We start from the raw sequence: 24,266 nt of genomic DNA on the forward strand, positions 1-24,266 counted from the left end.
TTCCTTTCTTGTAGCATCTTTATCTGGTTTTGGTATTAGAGTGATGTTAGCTTCATAAAATGAGTTTTGTATGTTCCATTCTCTTCGATTTTTTGAAAGAATTTGAGCAGGAATGGTATCAGTTCTTTTTGGAAAGTTTGGTAAAATTCCCCTGTGATGCCGTCTGTCCCTGGACTTTAATTTGTAAGTAGCTTTCTGATGACGGATTGGGTCTCTTTACTTGTGATTGGTTTATTGGGGTGTTCTATTTCTTCTTGGGCCGGTCTAGGCTTCATGTGTTACCAAGAAATTATCCATTTCCTCTGAATTGTCTTGTTTGCTGGTGTACATTTGTTCATAATATCCTCTTTTGATTTTTTAATATCTTTGGGATCCACAGTAATGTCCCCCCTCTCATTTATGATTTTGTTCATTTGGGTCTTCTCTCTTTTTTACTTTTTCAGTCTAGGTAAGATATTGTCAATCCTATTGATCTTCTCAAAGGACCAACTTTTCATTTTATTTATCCTATTTTTTAAATTTCTGTTCTCCGTATCATTTATTTCTGCTTTATTCCTTGTTATTTCTTTTCTTCTACTTGCTTTAGGGTTTGTTTGCTGATCATTCTCTAGCTTCTTCAGTTGTTCAGTTATGTCTTTGATTTTAGCTCTTTCTTCCTTTTTATTGTATTCATTTAGAGTTACAAATTTCCCCCTGAGCACTGCCTTCGCCTGCATCCCATAGGTTTTGATAAATTGTGTTCTTGTTTTCATTTGTCTCTAGATTTTGCCTATTTCTCTTGCAATTTCTTTTTTGACCTACTGATTGTTTAGGAGTGTGTTGTTTAACCTCCACATATTTGTGAATGTTCCAGATCTTTGATGGTTATTGACTTCTAGTTGAATTCCATTGTGGTCAGAGAATGTGCTTTGAAATATTTCAATATTTTAAAATTTATTGTGGCTTGCTTTATGCACCAGCATATGATCTATCCTGGAGAACATTCCGTGAGCACTGGAGAAGAATATATATCTGGGTAATTTGGGATGTAACATTCTATCTGTGTTTGTTAAGTCTAATTCGTTTTTCACTTTGTTTAGATTCTCAATGTCCTATGGTTCCTTTGTCTGGTGATCTGTCTATAGAAGTGAGTTGTGTATTGAAGTGTCCCATGATTATTGTAGAAATGTCTGTTGCTTCCTTCAGCTGTACCATTGTTTGTCTCATGTATTTTTGGAGCACCTTGATTACATGCATAAACATTTATGATTGTTATTTCTTCTTGGTGTGTTGCCCTTTGATTAGTATATAGTGTCCTTCTTTGTCTCTTATGATGTCATCGCATTTAAAGTCTATTTTATCTGAAATTAGTATTACTACCCCTGCTTTCCTTTGGATGTAGCTTGTGTGGAATATTTTTTCCCATCCTTTCGCTTTCAGTCTCTTTGTGTTGCTGGGTCTAAGATGAGTCTCTGGTAGACAGCATTTGATGGATCATATTTTTTAATCCATTCTGCCAATCTGTTATCTTTTAATTGGGGAGTTTAATGCATTCACATTCAATGTTATTACCGTGAAGGCAGTTCTTGAATCAGCCATCTTATCCTTTGGTTTTTAGTTGTCAGATCTGTTTTTCCCTCCATCTCTTTATTTCCTTTAAGTTACCCTTACTGATACCCTTCAGTTCAGTGCCCTTCTCCAGACATTTCTCTACTTTCTTTTTTTTCTTAACCAGTATATCACCCTTTAGTATTTCTTGCAGGAGAGGTCTCTTGTTAACAAATTCTCTCAGCATTTGTTTGTGAAAATTTTAAACTCCCTGCCACCCCCCACCCCCAGTTTTGAAGGAGAGCTTGCTGGATAAAGAATTCTTGCCTGGCAGTTTTTCTCTTTCAGAATTTTTAGTATGTGATACCACTGCCTTCTTGCCTCCATGGTGCCCGCTGAGTAGTCTTTACTTAGTCTTATGTTGTTTCCCTTCTATGTGGTGAATCACTTCTCTCTTGCTGCTTTCAGGAATTTCTCCTTCTCTTCAGCATTTGACATTCTAATCAGACTATGTCTTGGAGTGGGTTTATTTGGGTTTATTTTATTTGGAGTTCTTTGGGCATTTTTGATTTGCATATTTGTGTCATTTAGAAAGGTTGGGAAGTTTTCCCCAACACTGTTTTTGAATACTCTTCCTGGCCTTTACTCTTTTCTCCTTCTGGAACATGAATGATTCTTATGTTTGTGTGCTTCATGTTGTCCATAATTTCCCTGAGATCCATTTCAAATTTTTTTATTTTTTCACCTTTTCTTCTTTTGTGCATTCACATTTAATTGTTTTGTCCTGTAATTCACTAATTCTTTCCACGGCCTCTTCAAATCTGCTGTTGTGTGTCTCAACTATATTTTTAATTTGATCAGCAGTATCTTTTATTTCCATAAAATCTGTTATATTTCTTTAATTAACTCTTTCAAATTCTTCTTTATGCTGTTCTGGAGTCTTTTTGATGTCCTTTCTGTCCTTAGCTATCATAGTGAAGTTGTTTCAGAGATTTGTGTATACTTCTTTTATTAATTGCTCCAAGTTTTGTGTGTCCTCTGGCCATTTAATTTGTCGTTTGGCTTGTCCATAGCTTCTGGTTTCTTCATATGCTTATAATTTTCTGTTGTTTTTGACCTTATGGCATTTGCTTATCTTGATAGGGTTATTTTAGGATATGCAGGATTATTTGAACATTTATCTATAATCTGGCAAAGCTGCAGCTTGGTGGAGTATGCTTTCCCTGTCCTACTAGCAGATGGCGCTCTTGAGCCACCTCTTACCCTCAAGCTAGTTCTCTCCCCAATTTCATCTATAAGCTGTGTGGGGTCAAACTTGGTGGAAATCCAATCAGCGCATAAATTTTTTCCATTCACATTCAATGTTATTACTGTGAAGGCAGGGTCTTCCCACCCTATAGGATGGGGCCGGGTCCTGCTTAGTTTGGCAGGGAGTCTGTTCCAGGGCACAGTGGTTCTGGCAGTTCCCGGGCTGTGGGTGTACTACTCTGGGGCTGCAGAGCTGTGTGTCTCACCTTCCGGTTCAAATGCCCCACAGTCCCTGTCTGCCATTTGCCTGCAAGTCTCTGGGGTTGGGGAGGGGCTCTTGACACTTCAGTGTGGTGCCCTCCCCTCAGCTGTGCAAACCATGGGCTTCCATGAAGTAAGAGTGGTTGTGATCACAAGAGTACCAAATTTCGAGTTCCATCACGAGAGCTCTTGGCTGTGGGCTGTGAAGAATTATCTCCCCAGCCAACTGCTGAGATGGGTGCATGGAGCATAGGAAGCTGTCCCATACTGCGCTGATTTGCCAGCTCCAACCGCCATTCCCCAGCGTGGGGCTGTTGGCCTTGGGTCTCCAGCCGACTGCTGAGAAGGATTCCCAGGGTGTGGAAGGCTGCTCCCTTCCTCTCTTGTTAGCCAGCTCCAACTGCCAGTCTCTTGTGGCATTCTGGTCCGGACACTCATCTGTCCTATACACAGTCTCTCAGCCTCTCCAGCTACATCCTCATTATGTGGTGTAGAAGTCCCTGTCCGGCTGGTGGTGCCCTGAAACTGCTATTCTGGAATGTTTTTTCTCCTTCATGTAGTTTTTCATGGAGGAGAATTTTGCTCTGCCTCTCCTAATCTGCCATCTTCCCCAGATGGACCTCTTTTTGTAAACAGTGTTTTATTGGGGCACAGCCATATCTGTTCAGTTAAATATTGGCTATGGCTACTTTTGCCTGCATGGACAGTACCGAATAGTTGCATCAGGGACCATATGACTTGCAAATACTGCAGTATATATTCTCTGGCCCTTTATAGTGCAATTCCTGCACTAATTCACTAAGCAAAATACCTTTGAGATATGAGGCTTTACTTGACCTGGAGTTCCAGTTTGCTAATGCTGCTGTTATGCAAAATACCAGAAGTGGGTTGGCTTTTATAAAGGGGGTTTATCTGGTTACAAAGCTACGGTCTGAAGGCCATGAAAATGTCACATTAAGGCATCAACACAAGTATACCTTCACTGAAGGAAGGCCAATGGCATCCGGAAAACCTCTGTTAGTTGGGATGGCACATGGCTGATGTCTCCTGATTCTGGATTGTGTTCCAGCTCCTCTCTCAGCTCCCATGCATTCTTCAAAATGTTGTTCTTGGGGCGTTTTGTGCTCTCTTAGCTTCTCCGGAGCAAACTCTGGGCAGCATAAGTCTGCTTTCAATGGCTGTCTCCAAAAGATCTCTGTCAGTTGCTCTCCAAAATGTCACTCACAGCTGCTCTAAGGTCCCTCTGTTTGTGAGCTCTTTTTATAGGACTCCAGTGATTTAATTAAGACCCAACTGAATGGGTGGGGTCATACCTCCATGGAAATAATTTAATCAAAGGTATTACCCACGGGTGGGTGGGTCACATCTCCATGGAAACAACCTAATCCAAAGATTTCAACCTAATCAATACTAATACGTCTGCCCCCACAAGATTGCATCAAAGATCATGGTGTTTTGGGGGATGTAATACATCCTAACTGGCACACCTGGATTCCTGTGAGGTCATCTAAAAGCATAAGAATGGCCAGAATACAATGAGTGTAACCTTATTCCTGGAACTGGATGAAACTTTGGGATAGGGAGATTTTAATTAATTTTGTAGTCAATTTCTTGAACAATATGTGAATTACAGCAGTTTATCATTATACTATTCCCATCATCTCCTTAAGGTATAGAATCTGAGAATCTGAATACAGATTTCAAACCACCAAAATCTAGCTCTAGTATCTAGCCACTGAAATGTAGACCCAAATAGAGCTGTCGTTTTTAAAAGTTGTATATGCAGAAAAACCCAGCATGGGTATTATGTAAAAGTAGTGTCTCCAAAAATGAGGGAAAGAAACATAAGCCAAATGCAGATAAGAATTATAATTTAAAAAGGAGTCATATTAGGAAACAGAAGACATTTTTATACTAAAAGAGCTCTGTTCTGTTGAGGTTTTGTTGATTGACTGTGGCTAGGAAGAAGCTCCCAACTGAGAAAATGCAGAAAATGAAAAATAGCTCAAAGTAGAGAGAAGGCAAAGTAGAGACAGAATGGGAAGAAAAAGAAGCTAGAAGAGTAAAGAAAAGAAATGATTCAGTTGTCTATATTATACCTCAGTTTTATCAGTTTTTACTTTGTGTATTTTTTTGGGCTCTTTTATTAGGCGCATTTATGTTTATAATTGATTTATCTTCTTCAAAGAATTGACCCTCTTACCATTATTATGTCCTTAATTTTCTCTAGTAACAGTTTTTGTCTTAAAGTCTCTCTCTATATTTTTTCCATGCATGTCTTTATTTTATTACTCATCTAGTCATACACTGGATAAAGGGGGTGTCAGTTACAAGGTTTTTACAATCACGCAGTCATAAGATAAAAGCTATATAATAGTATAATCATTATCAAAGATCAAGTCTACTGGGTTACAATTCAACAAATGCAGGTTTTCCTTCTGGCTGTTCTAATACACTAGAAATTAAAAATAAATAAATATATAATGAGTCAGTAGTCATAAACATTTGTTCAATCCTAACTTCTCAGTTACGACTCCTCCCTCTCATTTGATCATTCTTTCAATCTTCAGGAATATCTGGGCAATGACCATTCTAACTTCTTCATGCTATAAAAGGGTGTTGATATTAAGGAGTCAAGGAATGAAACTGGTTGATGTTCTTGGAGAGACTGGTACCTCTGGGTTTCAGGGCTTATCTGGCAGAGGAACAATCTGGAGGCTTTAATTTCCTGAAAAATAAACTTAATAAGTAAAAATTTTGTAGTGTATTAGATACAGCCCAGGATATTCTTTAGGGTTTTCAGGAATACTGCTGGTAGAGGCTTGGCATACTGTGGCAATCTGCAGTATCTGGCTGAAGCTTGTATAAGAGTAACCTCCAGAATGACTCTTGACTCTATTTGAAATCTCTTAGCCACAGAAACTTTATTTTGTTTCATTTCTTTTCCCCCTTTTGGTCAAGAAGGCATTTTGAATCCGACAATGCCAGGGCCAGGCTCATCTCTGGGAGTCATGTTCCTCGCTGCCAGGGAGACTTAACACCCCTTGAAGTCATGTGCCATGTTGGAGGGGAGAGTAGTCTATTTATTTGCAGAGTTTGGCTTAGAGAGAGAGAGAGGCCATATCTGAGCAACAAAAAAGGTTCCCTGGGGAGTGACTCTTAGGCATAATTATAAGTAGGCTTAGCTTTGATGTTACAGAAATAAGTTCCATAAGAGCAAGCCTCAAAATTGAGGACTTTGCCTGTTAAATTGGGAGTTCTTAATGCTTGAGAGAATATCAGGTATTCCCCAGTGGGGAATTTTAATAGTTCCACATTTTTTCCTCAAGGAACTTTGCAAATACTTTTTTATTTTCTGTCCAAATTACTCTGGAATGTATCAGGGTATTACATCAACCTATACAGAATAACAAGATCTCATTCCCTATTCTAGGTTCTATATAAATCAGGTTGTTTAAGTAAACTGACCAGACAGGGTAAGTTAGGTAGTGTGCTACAGAAAATTTAAATTTTGGACAAAGTAAATACAGACAGTATCATCCTTTACCCTGTATTCTGATTAACGTCTATGTTAGTATAGCCATTCCAGCTCTTTTTTGCTACGGTTTGCCTCATATATCTGTTTCTGTCCTTTTATTTTCAACCTATTTGAGTCTTTGGATTTAAGTGAATCTCTTGCAGACAGCATATGATTGGATCATGTTTTCTTATCCTTTCTGTCAAACCATGCCTTTAAATTGGAGAGTTTAATTCATTTACATTTAATGTAATTACTGATAAGGAAGGATATACCTTTGCCTTTTTGTTGTTTGTTTTCTATACCTTATTCCTTTTTAGTTCCTCTGTTTCTTCTAGTGTACTATTTAAAAATCCCTTGTAGTTTCTTTTACTGTATATATTTTAGTTATTTCTTAGTGATTACTCTGGGAATTAGCATTAACTTCTTAGTTTCTACCAATCTGGTTCAGAGTAATACCAGTTTAATTTCAAAAGTTTATAAAAACTTTGCTCCTGTATTACTCCATACCCCCCATGTGCTATTATTGCTGCAAATTACAACTTTACACATTTTGTGCCCAACAACATAGGTTTATAATTATTGCTTTATGCAGTTGTCTTTTTTTTTTTTTTTTTTTTTTTTTTTTTTAAGGCAAAAATTTTTTTTTTTTATTTTTTTTTGTTTTGTTTTTAAATCAGTAAAAGAAACTGGGTCCTAGAAGCTGCAGTGACCTAAGCAGCAGCAAATTTGTGCATTCGTCCTTTATGTTTGTTTAAATACGTTTAAATTATCACACTGCTGGCACACCTCATTTGCATGAAATTCTGCACCAAACTAATTGTAGTAAAGTTAGCCCCCATCCCAGGAAAAAAAAAAAAAAACTACTCTGGAAGATAATTTTCACTGAAATCTAACTGAACTTCGTTAAGTGGACTGTGACAAGATTATAAATGATATGAAAATAACATTTTAACATTTGGCCATCAACTTAAGGAAATGATTCGCCTATACAAATTGTTTAATTTTTGTAATTTTAAAAGGTAATGTATTCTACCCTCATACCGTCTTCAGAATTAAAGCACAATGAACAGGAAAGAAAAGAATGCAACTGAATCCTAAGGCAGAACATCTTGCCAGAAGTAATGAAGGTAGAGTATACACTAAATACTGAGTGCAGAATTTCATGGGGCCAACAAAATAAGTCTATATTTTTCACTTACACAGGCGAAGTGGATTTTGCAATTACCAGTTGCGTTAAATGCACCAAATAAAGCTCCTAAAATTGATACTATAAGGCGCCACCTTAAGTTTTCCAGGCTGCAACTGTGCATAATTTTAAAATGGTTTTCTTAAATTTATTTATTTTTTTAAACATAACACGAGGAAGGTGTTAAAACTGGTGTAATAGCTCAATAGAATAAGTATTCCAGATTTGGGGAGGGATGAAGAGGGAGATATTCAGAACCCTTCACCAGAATCCCCCCAACTTGATCATAGTGGATTAATGATGTGCTTTGTGGATGTGGTTAGTCAATGACACCAGCTTGACGGATCTTTCTTTCTGCACCAAATCCCATTGAGTTATCTGGTCCCCTTGGCTGACGAAGAACCATTAGGCGAGGAGCACTGGCATCATCCAGGGTGATGCTCTTCAAGCGATTGACCAACCGATCAGGTCTTGGAGCTGCAACAGCCTTTGGGCCCTCACAGACTCGCCAAACATTACAGGCGCTGCACTTGCCAGTGCGCTGATTAAGAATCACTGAGAATTCCACCTCATCTCCTGCCTGTAGCTCAATGCCATCCTGAACTTCTTTCACATGGAAAAACAGCTTCTTACTATCTCCTACTTCGTAGTTAATGAAGCCAAACTGATCTTTCACACACTCCACTGTGGCCCTACGCAGGGGTGTGATGTTATAGGCCATAGTCTGTGCATTTTGGCCCAGGACACACAATTGGAACTTAACACTCTCCCCTTTCTGCAGGCAATCCCCTTTGTTGGCCATCCCAACTATGCCAAATGGGTAGACTTCACCTTTCATATCCCCCTCCTCCACGATCTCAATCATTCCTTGGTACTCAGTTTGTGTTGGATCAACACTCCTCAGGGGGCGAATGACTTTACCAGAGTAGATGGTGGGATCAGCTTCCTCAGTAATGCCATTCACTGAATGTGTTTTGTTCACTTTTTCTGCACTGACTTTGTTGCCTTTGCCTTTGGACAAGCTGTACTCCACCATGTCCCCCAGTTCCAGGCTATCAACATCACCTGAGAACTCACTGTAATGGAAAAAGATTTCCTTATCATGATTGGCTGTTTCAATAAATCCAAAATTATCCTTCAGAGTTGCCACATAACCCAAGAGCCTCTTGGAATTGGAAGTACGACCTAAAAGTCGCACACAAGTTGCAATCTGCTGCCCAGGCCTCTGTTTGTCACTAATACTAAATTCAACCTTATCTCCTATTTGAGGAGAAGTAGATCCTTCCACATCCTTGGCTTGAAAAGCAACAGTCAGTTTTACCCCACAATCATCATAAGCAATAATGCCATCCTCAGCCTCCTTCTCTTTGCCTTTATTTGGGCTAGTGGTTTTGGGATTGGAAAAAGTGGCTTCTTTTTCTACAGTGCCCAGGAAACGATGATCTGAATGGGAATGGAATGAAACCGTGCCCTTGGGAAGTTTTTTAATCCTCATAGCATGATTTCTTTGGGCAGAGAGCATATCAGGAACCACAGTAAACTCTACTTCATCTGCAATATGGAGCTGGTTCCCATCAAGAATTTCACTGAAGTGGAAGAACATGCGAGCATCACGATCCACACACTTGATGAAACCAAAACCATCTCTCATGGCAGCAATCACACCCATTTCTCTGGCTTCATTAGTGAACTGAAATGTATTTGATAGAACTTCTATGTTGGTTGCTCGTTCTAGTTTGTCACGTCGGTCTGTTGAAATATTAAACCTGACATGGTCACCTTCCAGCAGGGTCACCTTGGATTTTGTATCTTTGTCTCCAAAAGGAAGTTCTTTAGGAATCACAAAGTCAACTTTGATGCGTCCTGGCAATGGGTCATTCTGGTTTTTACTGGGTACTTTTGGGATCACTTTGGTTACAGTTCCTTCAAAATGTTCAATGCTGATATCTTCAAAAATGACTGTTCCTTGAGGCAATAGTCTGACATCTGTTGCAACTTCTTTACCATTTCTGTCCTTGATTGTGAACTCCACGTCATCTCCAGGCTGTAAGGTTTCTAGGTCACCCTTAAATTCACTATAGTGAAAGAATATCTCTTTTACAACATCACCTCTTTCAATGAAGCCAAATGCCTCCTTCATGGCACAAACTACTCCCTGACAGCGGGCTTGTTTCTTTTTCAACAGCATGATGTTACGAGCACTTACAGCACCAGTATGCTTATTGTTATCAATTACAAAGTTTATTTTATCTCCGGTTTCCAGCTGAACGTTTCCTTCGACATCTTCAGGGGTGTAAGTCAGATAAAACACTTCTTGTCCATTAATTCGTTCTTCAGGGAGGATTTCTGGTTTTATCTTCACCAGTTTAACAGCAATGGGTTTCCCGGTCCGCCGGTCAGATGACACTTCAAATTCAACATCATCTCCTACTTTTAAGTCCTGCAGGTTGCCATTATACTGTGAACAGTGGAAGAAAAGTCTAGCTTGACGTTCTGAACACTGAATAAATCTGTAAGAGGTCAGCAGCTTTTCGATAACCCCTGTTTCACGCAGTGCTGCTGAAGTACCATTGGGGTACCCATTGTGTCCATTGTTGTGGAGAAGGTTTGGATCAAAGCTCATCTCGCAGTGATAATCAAATATTATTGCACTTTCAGTAGTATTTGCTGATTCTTCTTTTTCAGCACACGTTTCAAAGGATGAAAAGTTGCTAGTATTAAAAAAAAAAAAGAGCGAGAGAAAATGCTCTATCAAGCTAATAAAGAATATAACTGCTGCTGCACCAGGCAATCTCACAGTACAGCACTGAAGAAAACAAAGACTACTAGCAGCGTTGGGAAGTGCTCTTTCAAAGCTGTTGAGTAGGCACAAACTTCTTGTTTCAGATCAAGTGTTGTGTCTTCAACTTAAGTGTACTCTTCTTTGGTCTTGTTGGTTGTTACGACGTTTGTTCCTTGCCTGATCTGAACTTGAAGCAGCAGTTTCAGGTGGTAAAGTCTGTTCTGTTACACTTCATACCCAACAGCTCAGCGCCCCCTCTCCAGCGCCGCCATAAGCAGCACGGCCCGGTACGTCGCAGTTGTCTTTTAAATCATGTACACGACAGAAAGGAATTACAAACAAAATACACATTTATACTGTCTTTTACATTTACCCATGTAATTACCTTTACCCCAGTGCTCTTTATTTCTTCATATGGATTTGAATTATTCTCTAGTATCCTTTTATTTCAGCCCAAAGGACTCCCTTTAGAATTTCTTGCAGGGCAGGATTGTTAGCAGTGAATGCTCAGTTTTTGTTTATCTGAGAATGGCTTTATTTCTCCTTTACTTTTGAAGGATAGTTTTGCTGGATATAGGTTCTTGGTTTACATTTTTTTTCTTTCAACCCGTTGAACATGGCATCCCACTGCCTTTTGATTTTCATGGTTCTGATGACAAATCGGCTGTTAATCTTACTGAGAATCTCTTGTTCATGATGAGTCCTCTCTTGTTGCTTTCAAGATTCTTTGTCTTTGGCTCTCGATAGTGTGATTATGCTGTGTCTAATTGTGGGTATCTTTGAGTTTATCCCACATGGAGTACATTGAGCTTCTTGAATGTTTAGATTAATTTTTTCATCAAATTTGGGAAGTTTCCAGTCATTACTTCTTCAGATATGCTTTCTGACCCTTTCTCATCTCTCCTTCTGGGATTTCTATTATGGTTATGTTGGTATACTTGATGGTGTCCCAGAGGTGTCTAAGGCTCTGTTTTTAATTTTTCTTCATTCTTTTTTCTCTGTTTCTCAAGACTGGATAATCTCAATTGACCTGTCTTCAAATTTGCTGAGTCTTTCTTCTACCTGCTCAAATCTGCTGTTGAATTCCTCTAGGGCATTTTTTCATTTTGGTTATTGTACTTTCCAACTCCAAATTTTTTATTTAGTTCCTTTTTATAATTTCTTTCTCTTTTGATATTGTGTTTGGTGAGATATTCTCATACCTTCCTTTAATTCTGTTAACACGATCTCCTTTACCTCTGTGAACCTATTTAAAGTAACTAATTTAAAATGTTTGTCTGGATTTTCTCAAGGACAATATCTATTTATTGCTTTCTTGTTTCTTTGCATGTTTCAGATTTTTTTGTTGAACACTGGACATCTTAAGTAATGTAATATGGCAGTTCTGGAAATCAGATTTTCCTCCCTCCTGAGGTTTTTTTGTTGTAGGCTGCTTGTTGTGGGACTTGTTTGTCTGTTTAGAGACTTTTCTGAGCTAGTTCTTTAAAGTCTGTATTCTGAGTTGTGTATGGGCATTGGAGTGTCTACTCATTTAGTTTAGTGGTCAGCTAATGATTAGAGAGAGATTTCCTTAAATGATTGGAATCAGAGATTTTCCAGACTTTCCTGAAGGGCTGTTTGTGTATGCTGCAGCATTCCTTTAACATTCAGCTAGGCAACTGACAACCCTGTTTCATTTTCTGCTTGTAGAGAACCATAAAGTCTCCCAGAGGTGAGAATTTATGGCCTTCTCAAGTCTTCCTGAGTACTTACACAGTTGCATACAGTCCTGGCATGTTAGTGGCCTTGTAGATATATGTCAGAACTTTTCAAAGCCCCAGTGGACACTTCATTCCTTTTAAACTTTTCCTTTTAAACTTTTTTGTTAATCTATTGTTTGCCCTAGCTGTTAACCATCACCCCAGGCAGCCATGACCTGCCTATAGATGTTTTTTTAAAATGCCCCTAGGGAGAGGCTTTTAGCACTAGGCTTAGAAAGAGAGCTCCAGCTCTGTTCTGCTTCCTCTGGTACTGGTAACATCAGCTGTTATTTTTCATGGCTGCCACTGAGCTGGGAAGGTGGGGTGGGAGTAGGGCAAGTTAAAGTGCCATGAAGCTTGCTGTTCTTGGTGAAATTCAGCCATTTTTCTTGAATAAATGTTCTGTGGGTTGCTGCAAGTCTTTGGTCAATGTCCAGAGGTTTGAAACAGTTGATCTGGCCATCTTTGCGAGTTTTTTCTTTGTTTTTATAGAATGGCAAATTGTCAGAGGTTCTTACTGTGCCATTTTTGCTGATGCCACTTAAAGCCAAGAAATTAAGAGTGAAATGGAGATTGAGGGAGCCACTACAGAGTAGAAGATTACATTAGAAGCAGCGAAGAGTAGAAACCAATCCTGCTGAAAACAGAATCACTGGCATAATACAGGTTTGAGGATGCACCTGGTAAAAGAGTGACACAAAATTTATTAGGAAGGTGTTAATATGAAAGACACCTGAAAAAAATGATAAGTGAACAATTGGAACAGAAAAGATGTTCAGAAATATAATATGATTATAAAATAATGTGGATGCTTCACATCCATAAAAAGAAAAGACTGACTTTGTTCCAAAAAAAGATTAATAGTAAACTATCAAGATCATAACATAGTCTGTTGATATTTTTGCACTTCAGGATTAAAGACTCATGCATTAATGGGCCTGGGCATTGATTGTCACTGGTTGTTACCATCACAGAGAGAGAGACAGGCAGACATTATGTGCCTTTAGATGATTGAATACATGAATATTCTTGCCAAAAAAATTAAATTTGGATCTGACCAAGCTCCTAGATCTAACTACCAATTTATATGAAATCCAGAGGACAATGGTAAAAATACCAGTAGACAAAGTCCGAACTGTAGGAAACTCCACAGGACAAATGATACAGTTTCTTCAAAAATAAATAGCACGGGGAAAAAGTTGATTAATTATTAACTATTGTTAATTTTTTAGGCATGATGATATGGTGGTTAAAAAACAGTTCATGTTTTTTAGAGGTACATACTAAAATATTTATGGATGAAATATGATGTTTGAGATTTGCTTCAAAAGAATACAAAATTGGGTAAAATGCGGAACATCAGCCAGTTGTCTTCTCCCATGCCATAATGTTGACATCCCCTTTCAACATAAAGAAGTTAGAATGGTCATTGCCCAAATATCCCTGAAGACTGATAAAATGATCAACTGAGAGGAAGGAGTTGTAACAGTGAAATTAGGATTTAACAAATGATAATGACTACTGAATCATTATATAAATATTTCTTTTTAGTTTCTAGTGTACTAGAACAGCCAGAAGGAAATACCTGAAATTGTGGAATTGTAACTTATACTATACTTTGAAATTTGCTCCATAACTTTACCTGTTAAACTGTATTTTGAAATGTATCACTTTTCTGTATATATGCTGTATTGCACAATAAATGTTATTTTAAAAATTGGGTAAAATGTAGGGAAGGCTTAATAGTTGAAGCAAGATTCACCATGAGTTGAGAATTGTTGAAGCTAAGTGACTGATACATGAGAGTTCATTATATTATTCTGTCTACTCATGCACATGCTTGAAATTTTCCTTAAAAAAAATTAAAGAAAAAGAATCCCATAAGAATCTATATAGAAAAGCCAGGTTAGTTTTACAAGGAAAAAAACTTGAGTGATCTTAGATTTCTCCTCAGCAATATTAAATGGTAGAGGAAAGTGGAGCAATACATACCTAGTATCAAGGCAGAGAGAGGCTGTGACCTAAGAATCATATATTTAGTCAAATATTCATTTATGTGTAATGGAAACAGTTCTTTTCTAATGTTGAAAATTATAGATTTCGTGAACTTTTCCTGAAGAATTTACTTGAAAATTTAAATCTAGCCTACTTTAAAAAAAAAAAGTATGAAAAGAAATCTAAAAAATGTGAGTTACCATATAAAATACCTGGGAATGACCCATAAATAAAGCTAAACAAATAATTAAGTCTAAATAACTTTGGTAATTATAGCTACCAAACAAATAGAATTCAGTGTTGTACTGCTTCTTAGGGGGTGGATGGTGAGTGTCTGGGGGAGGGTGCTACATTGTAGAAAGAATAGACTAGTACAAAAAATTTCAAGATTGTCTTGGGACAAATGACCATTTTACTCCTTCTTCCTTGATAGAAAAACTTCAAGTTTGTTGGAGACAATAAAAATGGTCGTTTTCAGGTGGTACATCATTATTGTTCTAAGCAACTCACTGAAGTCCTATTCCTCTTTGCTGTATATATACTTTGCCAGCCTGCATTACAGCTACTGGGTGTCATGAGGTGCAGTTCTGTTCAGTGGGGTGTAAGGGGAAGTCTGTGAAGTTCCTGGGAAAGATTCATTTCTGATAAAAGGGGCAGATATGATAGTAGGATTTGCTGCCATTTCTTCTGTCCCTTCCTTCTGCTTAAGAATGTGGTAAGGTCGTGATTCCTAGAGCTACAGGAGTCATCTTGAGGTCATGAGATGACAAGCCCAAAGACAAAAAGCCCAAGACGTTGAGTATGGTGGAATAGAAGGATGGAAGAGACACCTCACATTGTTGAGTTACTGAAGAAACCCTGGAACACCCTACCTCCAGATTTCTTGGTAGACATTATTATGGTTTTGGTCACTATTTCTTACAGCAGAAAACATTCCTAACTGATACAGTGCTAACAAATGTGTGATTAAAAGATGTATACCCTAATTTTTAAATCTGTTATAGTGTGGAGTCAATAGATACTATTTTGTTTCTGGAGTTGATAAATTAAAAACACAGGTTTAATCATATTTCCTATTACTCTTCATTCCCTCAGTCACTATGCTCCAACCATCCTAGCTTCCTTGCAATACTCTAAAGCATTTTCTTGTCTCAAGGACTTTGTATTTCCTGTTCCCTCTCCTTAGAATGCTCTTCCCCCAGATATATATGACTCACTCCCTCACTTCATTAATACCTCCCCTGAAATGTTATCTCCTCAGATAGGCTCTCCCTGACTATCCTATCTAGAATGGTACTACCCAGCATTCTCACCTTACCTTCTTCTGTTTTCCATCTGAGTACTTGTCACTACCTGATTTATAATACAATTTTATTGTCTCTCTTCTTTACTGGAATTTATGCTCCTTGAGAGGAGGAAATTTGTTTTGCCTTGTTTAGGGATGCCAGAACAATATTTGTTGAGTAAATGAAGTTAAAGATGTAAAGGTAACTACTGGTAAAAACTAAAAATAGGCAAATGCTTTTCATATTACTGGTATGTTTCTTAGTTCTTAGAGGAGGTCAAGGAATGTAAAGTTGGTATAGTATAAGCATCCCCTTTTCTTTCTTTCTGTTCTCCTCTTGTCTCCCCATAAAATATCTATAATTTGTGATCTCGGCAGAATTAGTTGCATACTTCTTTATGTTCCTATAGTCATTTATATATACACTCCAACATAACATTTATCTCATTACATTGTCATTTTTTATCCATTTTCCCTACTGAAATTTGAGCTCCTTAGGTTCAAGATCCCTGGTTCCTAATCTAGTGTCTATCTCTCTTTAAATTTCTTTATGTAATATGGATTTTACAATTACATTAGTTTTCTCTACTACTTCTGTTTTTTGTTTGTTTGCTTTTGTGTGTATGTGTGTGTGTATTGCTTTAAAAAATAAAATAATTCTTAGAAAAAAAGTCAGGAAAATCCAAATTAAAAGACATTCTACAAAATAACTGACCAGTACTCTTCATAAGTTTCATTGTCATGAAAGACAAAGAAAGACTGAGAAATTGGAAGAGACTAAAGAAATAAGACAACTAAATGCAGTGTGGGATCCTGGACCAGGAAAAGGACCTTAGGGTGAAAACTGATGCCATTTGAGTTACATTCTATAGATTAGTTAATATTGTTGTATAAATATTATTTTCCTTCTTTTAGTAGTTGTATATGTATAAAGATGTTAACATCAGGGGAAGCTGGGTGAAGATATGTGGAAACTCCTTGTACTATTTTTTCATTTTTTTCTTTGAGTCTAAAATTCTATCAAATAAAAATTTAGAGAAAGTGAAAAAAAAAGTTTATGTAATAAATAATAGTGAAGGATGGGGTGGAATGGACAATTGAACCTAAAATGCTAAAAGAAAGGAGAATGTGAGATCGGCTGTTGATGTTGGCAAGGACACAGAAATGATAGAATTCTTGGAGGAAGAGGACTGCTGTATTGTTGGGGTTATTGGGGATAGGATATAGAATGACGGGCTAGAAGTTCAGTGGAGTCAGGACCTTCATTGTTTCCTGGTGTCAGTTATAGTGGAATAGTAGAACAAAGAGCAGCCATTATATGATAGGGTTATCAGCAGAGGTTTTCAAAAAAATTTTTGTCTCTGATCCATCTTCAGAATAAATTTTTTAGATTCAATTTTATTGCGATATATTCAAATACCATACAGTCATCCAAAGTGTACAATCAGTTGTTCACAGTATCATTATATAGTAGTGCATTTATCACCACAATTAATTTTTTTTAATTCAGTTTTATTGAGAAATATTCACGTACCATACAGTCATCCATGGTGTACAATCAGTTGTTCACAGTACCATCTCATAGTTGTGCATTCATCACCCCAATCTATTTTTTTTTTAAATCATCATTTTATTGAGATATATTCACATACCACGCACTCATACAAAACAAATTGTACTTTCGATTGTTTACAGTACCATTACATAGTTGTACATTCATCACCTAAATCAATCCCTGACACCTTCATTAGCACACACACAAAAATAACAAGAATAATAATTAGAGTGAAAAAGAGCAATTGAAGTAAAAAAGAACACTGGGTACCTTTGTCTGTTTGTTTCCTTCCCCTACTTTTCTACACATCCATCCATAAACTAGACAAAGTGGAGTTTGGTCCTTATGGCATTCCCAATCCCATTGTCACCCCTCATAAGCTACATTTTTATACAACTGTCTTCGAGATTCATGGGTTCTGGGTTGTAGTTTGATAGTTTCAGGTATCCACCACCAGCTACCCCAATTCTTTAGAACCTAAAAAAGGTTGTCTAAAGTGTGCGTAAGAGTGCCCACCAGAGTGATCTCTCGGCTCGTTTTGGAATCTCTCTGCCACTGAAGCTTATTTCATTTCCTTTCACATCCCCCTTTTGGTCAAGAAGATGTTCTCCATCCCACGATGCCGGGTCTACATTCCTCCCCGGGAGTCATATTCCACGTTGCCAGGGAGATTCACTTCCCTGGGTGTCTGATCCCACGTAGGGGGGAGGGCAGTGATTTCACCTTTCAAGTTGGCTTAGCCAGAGAGAGAGGGCCACATCTGAGCAACAAAGAGGCATTCAGGAGGAGACTCTTAGGCACAAATATAGGGAGGCCTAGCCTCTCCTTTGCAGCAACCGTCTTCCCAAGGGTAAAACTTATGGTAGAGGGCTCAACCCATCAAACCACCAGTCCCCTATGTCTGTGGTCATGTTAGCAACCATGGAGGTGGGGTAGGCGAATACCCCTGCATTCTCCACAGGCTCCTCAAGGGGGCACTACATCTTTTTTTTTTTTTTCCTTGTTTGTCTTTTTTCTTTTTTTTTTTTTTTAACTTTCCCTTCTTTTTTAAATCAACTGTATGAAAAAAAAAGTTAAAAAGAAAACAAACATACAATAAAAGAACATTTCAAAGAGACCATAACAAGGGAGTAAGAAAAAGACAACTAACCTAAGATAACTGCTTAACTTCCAACATGTTCCTACTTTACCCCAAGAAAGTTACATAATATAGCAACATTGCAGTGAACTTGTTCCTACTACATCCATCAGAAATTAACAGACCATAGTCATTTCTGGGCATCCCCAGAACGTTAAATAGCTTATCTGTTCTTCTTGGATTATTGTTCCCCCTTCCTTAATTGCTCTCTACTGCTAGTTCCCCTACATTCTACATTATAAACCATTTGTTTTACATTTTTCAAAGTTCACATTAGTGGTAGCATATAATATTTCTCTTTTTGTGCCTGGCTTATTTCGCTCAGCATTATGTCTTCAAGGTTCATCCATGTTGTCATATGTTTCACCAGATCGTTCCTTCTTACTGCCGCGTAGTATTCCATCGTGTGTATATACCACATTTTATTTATCCACTCATCTGTTGAAGGACATTTGGGTTGTTTCCATCTCTTGGCAATTGTGAATAATGCTGCTATGAACATTGGCGTGCAGATATCTGTTCGTGTCACTGCTTTCCGATCTTCCGGGTATATACCGAGAATTGCAATCGCTGGATCGAATGGTAGCTCTATATCTAGTTTTCTAAGGAACTGCCAGACTGACTTCCAGAGTGGCTGAACCATTATACAGTCCCACCAACAATGAATAAGTGTTCCAATTTCTCCACATCCCCTCCAGCATTTGTAGTTTCCTGTTTGTTTAATGGCAGCCATTCTAACCGGTGTTAGATGGTATCTCATTGTGGTCTTAATTTGCATCTCTCTAATAGCTAGTGAAGCTGAACATTTTTTCATGTGTTTCTTGGCCATTTGTATTTCCTCTTCAGAGAACTGTCTTTTCATATCTTTTGCCCATTTTATAATTGGGCTGTCTGTACTATTGTCATTGAGTTGTAGGATTTCTTTGTATATGCAAGATATCAGTCTTTTGTCAGATACATGGTTTCCAAAAATTTTTTCCCATTGAGTTGGCTGCCTCTTTACCTTTTTGAGAAATTCCTTTGAGGTGCAGAAACTTCTAAGCTTGAGGAGTTCCCATTTATCTATTTTCTCTTTTGTTGCTTGTGCTTTGGGTGTAAAGTCTAGGAAGTGGCCGCCTAATACAAGGTCTTGAAGATGTTTTCCTACATTATCTTCTAGGAGTTTTATGGTACTTTCTTTTATATTGAGATCTTTGGTCCATTTTGAGTTAATTTTTGTGTAGGGGGTGAGGTAGGGGTCCTCTTTCATTCTTTTGGATATGGATATCCAACTCTCCCAGCCCCATTTGTTGAAAAGACCATTATGGCTCAGTTCGGTGACTTTGGGGGCCTTATCAAAGATCAGTCGGCCATAGATCTGAGGGTCTATCTCTGAATTCTCAATTCGATTCCATTGATCTATATGTCTATCTTTGTGCCAGTACCGTGCTGTTTTGGCAACTGTGGCTTTATAATAAGCTTCAAAGTCAGGGAGTGTAAGTCCTCCCACTTCGTTTTTCTTTTTTAGAGTGTCTTTAGCAATTCGAGGCATCTTCCCCTTCCAAATAAATTTGATAACTAGCTTTTCCAAGTCTGCAAAGTAGGTTGTTGGAATTTTGATTGGGATTGCATTGAATCTGTAGATGAGTTTGGGTAGAATTGACATCTTAATGACATTTAGCCTTCCTATCCATGAACATGGAATATTTTTCCATCTTTTAAGGTCCCCTTCTATTTCTTTTAGTAGAGTTATGTAGTTTTCTTTGTATAGGTCTTTTACATCTTTGGTTAAGTTTATTCCTAGGTACTTGATTTTTTTAGTTGCTATTGAAAATGGTATCTTTTTCTTGAGTGTCACTTCAGTTTGTTCATTTCTAGCATATAGAAACATTACTGACTTATGTGCATTAATCTTGTATCCCGCTACTTTGCTAAATTTGTTTATTAGCTCTAGTAGGTGTATCGTCGATTTCTCAGGGTTTTCTAGATATAAGATCATATCATCTGCAAACAATGACAGTTTTACTTCTTCTTTTCCAATTTGGATGCCTTTTATTTCTTCGTCTTGCCGGATTGCCCTGGCTAGCACTTCCAGCACAATGTTGAATAACAGTGGTGACAGCGGGCATCCTTGTCTTGTTCCTGATCTTAGAGGGAAGGCTTTCAGTCTCTCACCATTGAGTACTATGCTGGCTGTGGGTTTTTCATATATGCTCTTTATCATGTTGAGGAAGTTTCCTTCAATTCCTACCTTTTGAAGTGTTTTTATCAAAAAGGGATGTTGGATTTTGTCAAATGCTTTTTCAGCATCTATTGAGATGATCAATTGATTTTTCCCTTTTGACTTGTTAATGTGTTGTAATACATTGATTGTTTTTCTTATGTTGAACCATCCTTGCATGCCTGGAATGAACCCCACTTGGTCATGGTGTATGATTTTTTTAATGTGTCTTTGGATTCGACTTGCAAGTATTTTGTTGAGGATTTTTGCATCTATATTCATTAGGGAGATTGGCCGGTAGTTTTCCTTTTTTGTAGCATCTTTGCCTGGTTTTGGTATTAGATTGATGTTAGCTTCATAAAATGAGTTAGGTAGTGTTCCATTTTTTTCAATGTTTTGAAAGAGTTTGAGTAACATTGGTGTCAGTTCTTTCTGGAAAGTTTGGTAGAATTCCCCTGTGAAGCCATCTGGCCCTGGGCATTTATTTGTGGGAAGATTTTTGATGACTGATTGGATCTCTTTGCTTGTGATGGGTTGGTTGAGGTCTTCTATTTCTTCTCTGGTCAGTCTAGGTTGTTCATATGTTTCCAGGAAATTGTCCATTTCTTCTACGTTATCCAGTTTGTTGCCATACAGTTGTTCATAATATCCTCTTATAATTTTTTTAATTTCTTCAGGATCTGCAGTTATGTCACCTTTTTCATTCATTATTTTGTTTATATGGGTCTTCTCTCTTTTTGATTTTGTCAGTCTAGCTAGGGGCTTGTCAATCTTGTTGATCTTCTCAAAGAACCAACTTTTGGTGATATTTATCCTCTCTATTGTTTTTTTGTTCTCTATGTCATTTATTTCTGCTTTAATCCTTGTTATTTCTTTTCTTCTACTTGGTTTGGGATTTGTTTGCTGTTCATTTTCTAGCTTCTTCAGTTGATCCATTAGTTCTTTGATTTTGGCTCTTTCTTCCTTTTTAATATATGCGTTTAGTGCTATAAATTTCCCCCTTAGCACTGCTTTTGCTGCATCCCATAGGTTTTGGTATGTTGTGTTCTCATTTTCATTCGTCTCTATATATTTAGCAATTTCTCTTGCTATTTCTTCTTTAACCCACTGATTGTTTAGGAGTGTGTTGTTTAACCTCCAGGTATTTGTGAATTTTCTAAGTCTCTGATGGTTATTGACTTCTAATTGTATTCCATTGTGGTCAGAGAATGTACTTTGAATAATTTCAATCTTTTTAAATTTATTGAGGCTTGTTTTATGTCCCAGCATATGATCTATTCTGGAGAAAGTTCCGTGAGCACTAGAAAAGTATGTGTATCCTTGTGATTTGGGATGTAATGTCCTGTATATGTCTGTTAAATCTAATTCATTTATCAGATTGTTTAGGTTTTCAATTTCCTTATTGGTCTTCTGTCTGGTTGATCTATCTATAGGAGAGAGTGATGTGTTGAAGTCTCCCACAATTATTGTGGAAACATCAATTGCTTCCTTTAGTTTTGCCAGTGTTTCTCTCATGTATTTTGTGGCACCTTGATTGGGTGCATAGACATTTACGATTGTTATTTCTTCTTGCTGAATTGCCCCTTTTATTAGTATGTAGTGGCCTTCTTTGTCTCTCAAAACATCCCTGCATTTGAAGTCTATTTTATCTGAGATTAATATTGCTACACCTGCTTTCTTTTGGCTGTGGCTTGCATGAAATATTTTTTTCCATCCTTTCACTTTCAGTTTCTTTGTGTCCCTGTGTCTAAGATGAGTCTCTTGTATGCAACATATTGATGGTTCGTTTTTTTTGATCCATTCTGCGAATCTATATCTTTTAATTGGGGAGTTTAATCCATTTACATTCAACGTTAAAACCGTGAAGGCATTTCTTGAATCGGCCATCTTATCCTTTGATTTATGTTTGCCATATTTTTCCCTCTCTCTATTAATATCCTTTATTGTACCCATACCGAATCTCTTTAGTACTGAACCTTTCTCCAAGTCTCTCTGTCCTGTCTTTGTTTCTCTGTCTGTAGGGCTCCCTTTAGTATCTCCAGTAGGGCAGGTCTCTTGTTAGCAAATTCTCTGAGCATTTGTTTGTCTGTGAAAAATTTAAGCTCTCCCTCAAATTTGAAGGAGAGCTTTGCTGGATAAAGTATTCTTGGCTGGAAATTTTTCTCACTCAGAATTTTAAATATATCGTGCCACTGCCTTCTCGCCTCCATGGTGGCTGCTGAGTAGTCACTACTTAGTCTTATGCTGTTTCCTTTGTATGTGGTGAATTGCTTTTCTCTTGCTGCTTTCAGAACTTGCTCCTTCTCTTCTATGTTTGACAGTGTGATCAGTATATTTCTCGGAGTGGGTTTTTTTTGGATTTATTCTATTTGGAGTTCGCTGAGCATTTATGATTTGTGTATTTATGTTGTTTAGAAGATTTGGGAAGTTTCCCCAACAATTTCTTTGAATACTCTTCCTAGACCTTTACCCTTTTCTTCCCCTTCTGGGACACCAATGAGTCTTATATTTGGACGTTTCATATTATCTATCATATCCCTGAGGTCCATTTCGATTTTTTCAATTTTTTTCCCCATTCTTTCTTTTATGCTTTCATTTTCCATTCTGTCATCTTCCAGGTCACTGATTCGTTGTTCAGCTTCCTCTAGTCTTGTACTATGAGTGTCCAGAATCTTTTTAATTTGGTCAACAGTTTCTTTAATTTCCATAAGATCATCCATTTTTTTATTTAGTCTTGCAATGTCTTCTTTATGCTCTTCTAGGGTCTTCTTGATTTCCTTCATATCCCGTACTATGGTCTCATTGTTCATCTTTAGTTCTTTGAGTAGCTGCTCTAGGTGCTGTGTCTCTTCTGGTCTTTTGATTTGGGTGCTTGGGCTTGGGTTATCCATATCGTCTGGTTTTTTCATATGCTTTATAATTTTCTGTTGTTTTTGGCCTCGTGGCATTTGCTGAACTTGATAGGGTTCTTTTAGGGTTTGTAGACCTACTGAAGTCCTTATCTCTAATTTATCAGATCTACAGCTTCGTGGAGTACACTTTCTCTAAGTAACCAGCAGGTGGCGTCCACGAGCCACCTGTTCTCCACAAGCCAGTTCTCCCCTGCTTAGCCTTTTTGGTGAGTGGGGGAGTGAGTCTTGTGGGGCCCAATTGGTGTACCAAGCTTGCGTGTGTAGTTGGTGTTGCCTGCCCTGTATGTGGGGCGTGTTTCTGGGCAGTCGGGGAGGGGGGGTGGCCCTAACAATCAAATCTCCCTGATGATCTTAGAGTTTTAAAGCTGCTGCAATAGTCTAATCCTTCAGTTCAGTCCTGCCACAGTTTGTCTCTGCCACTGACCCACAAGTCTTTGGTATTGGCGTATGGCTCCTGAGACTTGCAAGTGGGCCCCTGTTCCAGGCTGTGCACCCCGGGTCCTCTGTTGAGGGATGACTGTGCTATGTCACAGGTGAGTGCCGTCCCCCCAGGGCAGTTGTGGGCTGCTGGGCTGTGTAGGGAGGCTCCCAGTCTGCTCAAATGATGGCTGAATGGGGCTTTGTTAATTCACACTGCTCCACCTTCCCAGCTCTGGGACATTCAGCTGAGGTTGCAGGGAAGGCTAATGTCCACGCCCAGTTTTGTGGTGTGTGCCTGTTATTTGAAGCACTTCCGTCACACTGGGTTGTCTGGGGCAGCTCTGGGCTATGGGGCTGGCGATGGGCAGGAGTGTTTCCTGTCCACCAGGATGGTGGCTGTGAGCGGACACCCCCCTTTTCTTGGGAAGTTGTGTTGTTTATTGAATTTTCTCAGCCACTGGATTATTGCCTTTTGTCTCAGAGCTCTCTTAGTTCTGC

General features: G+C 38.2%; 2 protein-coding genes across 7 annotated transcripts in view; one reads left to right on the plus strand and one right to left on the minus strand.

The window, feature by feature from the left end:
* The window catches only part of SENP5 (SUMO specific peptidase 5), a 91,730-nt gene that overhangs the window by 50,187 nt on the left and 17,277 nt on the right, over positions 1-24,266 (plus strand). The window lies entirely within an intron of this gene.
* LOC119535330 (cold shock domain-containing protein E1-like) lies at positions 7,208-10,809 on the minus strand. The gene has a single exon (XM_037837755.1). The coding sequence runs from the start codon at positions 10,363-10,365 to the stop codon at positions 8,062-8,064; it is 2,304 nt and encodes a 767-aa protein (XP_037693683.1). The 5' UTR covers positions 10,366-10,809; the 3' UTR covers positions 7,208-8,061.

The sequence above is a fragment of the Choloepus didactylus genome, chromosome 1 (assembly GCF_015220235.1).
Source record: "Choloepus didactylus isolate mChoDid1 chromosome 1, mChoDid1.pri, whole genome shotgun sequence".
In the NCBI taxonomy this organism is placed as follows: Eukaryota; Metazoa; Chordata; class Mammalia; order Pilosa; family Megalonychidae; genus Choloepus; species Choloepus didactylus.